General features: G+C 51.4%; 1 protein-coding gene across 1 annotated transcript; it reads left to right on the top strand.

The window, feature by feature from the left end:
* Positions 1-322: 322 nt before the first annotated feature.
* IL31 (interleukin 31) lies at positions 323-4,632 on the top strand. Its single transcript, XM_045534723.1, has 4 exons — positions 323-522; positions 2,680-2,843; positions 3,632-3,774; positions 4,324-4,632. Exons 1-4 carry the CDS (start codon positions 323-325, stop codon positions 4,630-4,632), a joined length of 816 nt encoding a protein of 271 aa, XP_045390679.1.
* The last annotated feature ends 449 nt before the right edge of the window (positions 4,633-5,081 follow it).

Below are 5,081 nucleotides of genomic sequence, written 5' to 3'. Positions count from 1 at the left end.
AAAACCACTTTCCTCTCATTCCATGACAACGTTTTCTTGGTACTTTTCTTTTTCTCTTGAGAGTGACCTTCTCAGTGCTCTAGATTAAGTCACCTCCTTAACCGAGATACATCCCAGGGCTCCACACCAGACTCCCATGTGTCCCACTGTTCGTCTATTCTAGGCTTACAGTTTTATCAACCACAATATGTTGAAGACACCCAAATTTATGTCTCGAGTTCCTTCAGGCTCCAAACCTAAATGTCCAGTGTCCTGTTGAAAGTCTTCCCCTGAGCGTTCCATGACACCTCTGCCTCGCCGTGCCCGAAACTGACTTCACCCCATGCGAGCCCCGAAGGCTTTCAGCCCGTGGCGCCCTCTCAGTCTGCAGCAGCAGCGTCCACCCGGGTTCCTAACCGGAAACCCAGACGTCGTCCTCGACGCCAACTTCCCACCAGCCCACATCCCGTCCAGCGCCATCTCCACTGTCACCAGCACCCTGGTTCAGGGCCCCCCTTTGGGCATGTTGAATCGCAGGCACAGGTGGGACATTTGGGAGGACATTTAGATCTGGAGTTGGAAGGAGAGAGGCATCAAAGTGTGAGGAACACAGACCAAGGGAGGAGACAGTGGAGATATGTCCGCATAAAGGGTGGAGCCGCAGGTGATTCAGCACAGAACACTGAGAAGGAACGTGGGGTGGGGGGCAAACCGGGTCCGGATCACATTGCGATGGAAGGAGAAGAAAAAGAGGTAGTTCAGAAGGTGGAAGTGATCGGCATCATCACCTGCCATGGAAGGGCCAGGTGCGATGAAGGCTGGGCAGAACCCAGTAACGTTGGCAACGTGAGGCCGCTGGGAACTGTGTCAGTGCCCTATTGCTGCTGCCACAAGTGCCACGCTGAGCAGTTTAAAACCACAAGTTTCCTGTCTTGGTGTCTGCGGGTCAGAAGTCCAGCATGTTGTGTGCGGATTCTTTGCTCGGGATCCCACTGGGCTAAAATAAAGGGATTGGCTGGGGATAAGGCTCTCAGCTCGGGCTCAGGGTTTTCTCCCAAGCTCACTGGTCGTTGGCCAAATTCATTTCTGTCTTGTGGCTTCCACGAGGCCCCCTTCATCTTCAAGCCAGGTGAATCCTTCTCACACTTGGAAACTCTGCCTTCCTCTACTGTCTTTAAGGGCTCTGTGATTACATTGGGCCCACCCAGGTAAACTAGGAAACTATTTTAAAGTCACCTGATTAGCAACCCTGATTACATCTACAAAGTCCCTTCTGCCATGTAATGTAACATAATTAGGGGAGTAAACCCCAGCGGGCGAAGGTCATGCCTGGCACAGACCTTGCTGGGGGACTTCGATGAAGTTGTTGGGGTGGAAGCCGTATCATGGTGGTTTGGGAAGTCAAGAGAAGTGAGCGTAGACCACTCTGTCAAGAAGCCTGGATGAGAAAGAAGAGGAAAGAGACAGCAGCGTCTGGAGGTTTGGGGTTTCCTGGCTGTGTCCCTTCTGTTGTGCATTTTGCATTCTATGGACCACCCAGACCTGACCTCATCCCTGAGCTCTTGACTCCTACCCAATGGCTGATTCAACATGGAATAGATGCCCCTGGTTCTCGAACTTACCCCGTTCCAAACGGGACTCCTGACCGCCCCTTTCCAGTCTTCTCTTTCCTCACTGAACATCATCCGCCCAACCACTTCATCAAAACCCTGGGATTCAGAGCTGGACGTGGTGGTGTATGCCTATAGCCCCCACTACTTGGGAGGCTGAGGTGGGAGGATTGTGTGAACCCAGGAGTTCGAGACCAGCCTGGGCAACATAGCAAGACCTCAAGTAAAAATAAATCTCAGGATTCTTGCTTGATTCATTTCTTTAATCCATCTCCACATCAGTCCATCAGCCATTTCTCCCTAGTTCTGAAGCGCTGCCATCTCTCACCTGGATGCTGCACAACCTCCCATGGGTCCCCTGCTTCCACCTTGGGTTCCCACCACACATTCTCCACTCGGCAGCCTATCTCATTCTCTCTTTTTAAAGTACACCAGGGCTAGGTGTGGTGGCTCACACCTATGATCCCAGCACTTTTGGAGGCTGAGGTGGGAGGATCGCTTGAGCCCAGGAGTTCAGGACCAGCCTGGGCAACATAGCCAGACCCCATCTCTACAAAAAATAAAAGAAAAAATTAGCCGGGTGTTGTAGTGCGTGCCTGTATTCCTAGCTACTTAAGAGACTGAAGCAGGAGAATTGCTTACGCCTAGGAGCTCGCGGCTGCAGTGAGCTATGATGATGCCACTGCACTCCAGCCTGGGTGACAGAGAAAGATCCTGTCTCAAAAGAAAAAAAAAACAAAAACCAGTGCACCAGATCCTATATTTGCCTATATTTCCCTACCTGAAGCCATCAGTGGTGGTGTCTCATCACACTTGGCATAAAGCCCAAGTTCTTTGTCATGGCCTCACTTCACTCCAGCTACCACGCACAACAATCAAGCTTTGCCCGAGCACCTTTGCAGGCGTGTCCTCTGCTTGCAACATTCTTTCCCCAGATCTGCCAAAGGCCAGCTGTTTCTTATCTTTCAGGTTGCAGTTTAAATGTCACCTCTTCAGAGAGATTTTGTTCTGATCACTTGACTTAAAGTATCTCACCTGTCACTCCGTAGCCCATCACCTTGCTATTATGACAGTCCCCGTTATTGCCTAGTACCCTGTTGTGTCTCGATGAGTGTTGTTTGTCGTCTGCCCTGGCCCACTACAACGCCAGGTCCGTGAGGGCAGGGACCTTGTCCAACTCGAGCCCTGCCATTCCCGAGACCCTAGAAGAGGGCCTAAGTGATTCCAACAAACAACTGGCGAGCATGGAGTCCGGTGTGGGCCCTGGGCCTGCAGAGGCACAGGAGAGAGGCCAGGGGTTGGAAGGCCAAGTGCAGTGGAGATGCGGCCTCAGACTCCCCACACTCTCAGCGGTTACGGGGGCCCTTCTCGCATGCTAGCGTGGCCATCTGCAGATGTCTCCAGAGATACCGCGTTCTGCGAATCTCACCCCAGCTTTGTGCCTGTGTGCACTCAGCACAGCCTCCCCAGAAATTCCCTGCGGGGCGCTGGCCCTCAACTCCTGTAAGTCACTTGTTCCCTGGTGGTTGTGCCTATCAATCTGGGCTTCAAAATTTTGTCTAGTCAAATCAGCAAGCTCTTTCCAAGAACTGGCAGCGACGTGAGTGCCTTCCTGTGCAGCGTGTGTGTGTCTCTGCACTGAGTCAGGCATCTGCCTACCTTGAGGGTAACCTCAGCGTTTCCTTCCAACCCTGCTTTCATTCAGCCTTGGCGGGCAGAATTTTGAGTGTTTCTGGAGAAAAGATAAGCAATTAGCCAGGGGCGGGACACTGACTACTGTTCCTCCCCACCCTGGCCCTTTATATACCCCCGGCGGCCATGGCAAACGCATCTGGCTGCAGAAGCTGCCCGGAAGCAGGCCGTGCTCCCTCTCGCCATGGTCTCTCGCGCAGGTACAAGCCGTGCTGGAGCTCTGGTGCCCACCGCATCTCGGGCATAGTCTTACCTCGCCGGGGAGGAAGATTCTGGAAGGGGGCTTCAGCAATAGAGCTGGGGGCAGGGGTGTCAGGTCCGTGTGCCTCACGGCATCCCTCTCTCTCTAGGACCCACGACGTCCGCCCTGTTCCTGCTCTGCTGCGTGGGGAGCTGGCTGACCTCCCACACCTTTCCCGCTCTGGGACCAACCGAGAGAGGGAAGATATTCAAGGAATTACGGTCCTTGTCAAAGACACTTTTGGAAGACTACGTAAGTGCCCCAGAGATTTCTTTTCCACACTATCTCTTAAAATGCCTTCTGTTGCCCCCAGGAGCAGCTACTCTTTCCAGACCTGAAGCTAGGGCTGTGGATACACAGGGACAGGGGACAACTAGACAGGCCAAGATGGCATTTTTATGAGGATAAAGATGCACTCAGATCAGACATTAGCCCAGAGGCACTCCAACTCCCCTCCTCGCTGAGCACCCAAGAGCAGATTCTGGAAGGCTGTGGAGGCCCCAGCTTGATGGGCAGAGGCAGCAGGATGGAGCAGTGGTCGTCAGCGTGGGCTTCAGAACTGCACCACACCTGGACTGGGTGCCGGGTCTGCCCCTTGACCTTGGGCCAGCTCCATAAACCAAGTGAGCTCACACTTCTTCTAGAAAGGGGGCTAATGGCCACAGCTTCATAGGGTGGTTGCACTGATTAGATGAGGTATGAACCAGGCCGGTCACAGAGGAAGCACTCGAGCACTAGCTGTTAGGATTTCTAGCTGTATCGCAAACCTAACGCTCACTGTTTCTCTTCCTCATTCCACAGGTGAAGGAGGAAAAGGGGGTGCCCACGTCCCAAAGTTACACGCTACCGTGTCTCATCCCCGACGCCCAGCCACCAAACAACATCAACATCTCAGCCATTCAGACATATCTCCAGACCATCAGCCAGCTAAGAGATACCACAACTATGGGTGAAATCATAGAACATCTTGACAAACTCAAGTTTCAAGATGGATCAAAAACAAACATTTCCGCGCCTACAGGCACCCTTGAACATAAGCGCTTCATCTTGACGATCTTAACACAGTTTTCGGAGTGCATGGAACTGGCATCGAAACTATCTAAACTCTGAAGCCCAACGGGCTGGTTAAGGCCTATTCCTTTTGGAGTGGCAGGAACTTATGAAGACTTAAAAAATGACTGACAGCTAAGTGTGAGAACTCTGCTGTGATCTATTAAGTAAATTTTTCCAGTGAATAATCCCAATGAATGCTCGGGTGTGCCAGTCCCGGGAGGGCTGAGATTGAAATTTATGAATTAACTTGAAAAAGATTATGTCATGGTTCTTAGTCTTGGTATTTATAGAATGTTTTTCTTCTGCAGGCTCAAGCCTTACTCTCATTATCCCTTTTGAGGGCAGGAGGTGGCAGCTATGTTAATTTATTGATATTTATTGTATTAAGTGTTGTTAAGGCTACTTGGAGGAGCCTTTGTAATTTATTTAATAAATTATATTGATTGTTTTCTCAAAATCTGTTTTGCATTTTGTGAGGGGGTTGAAATTAGCGAGTGGGGACCCAA

The sequence above is a fragment of the Lemur catta genome, chromosome 21 (assembly GCF_020740605.2).
Source record: "Lemur catta isolate mLemCat1 chromosome 21, mLemCat1.pri, whole genome shotgun sequence".
In the NCBI taxonomy this organism is placed as follows: domain Eukaryota; kingdom Metazoa; phylum Chordata; class Mammalia; order Primates; family Lemuridae; genus Lemur; species Lemur catta.
The sequence above is the reverse complement of the archived record's forward strand: the minus strand, read 5'-3'. Positions and strand labels throughout refer to the sequence as shown.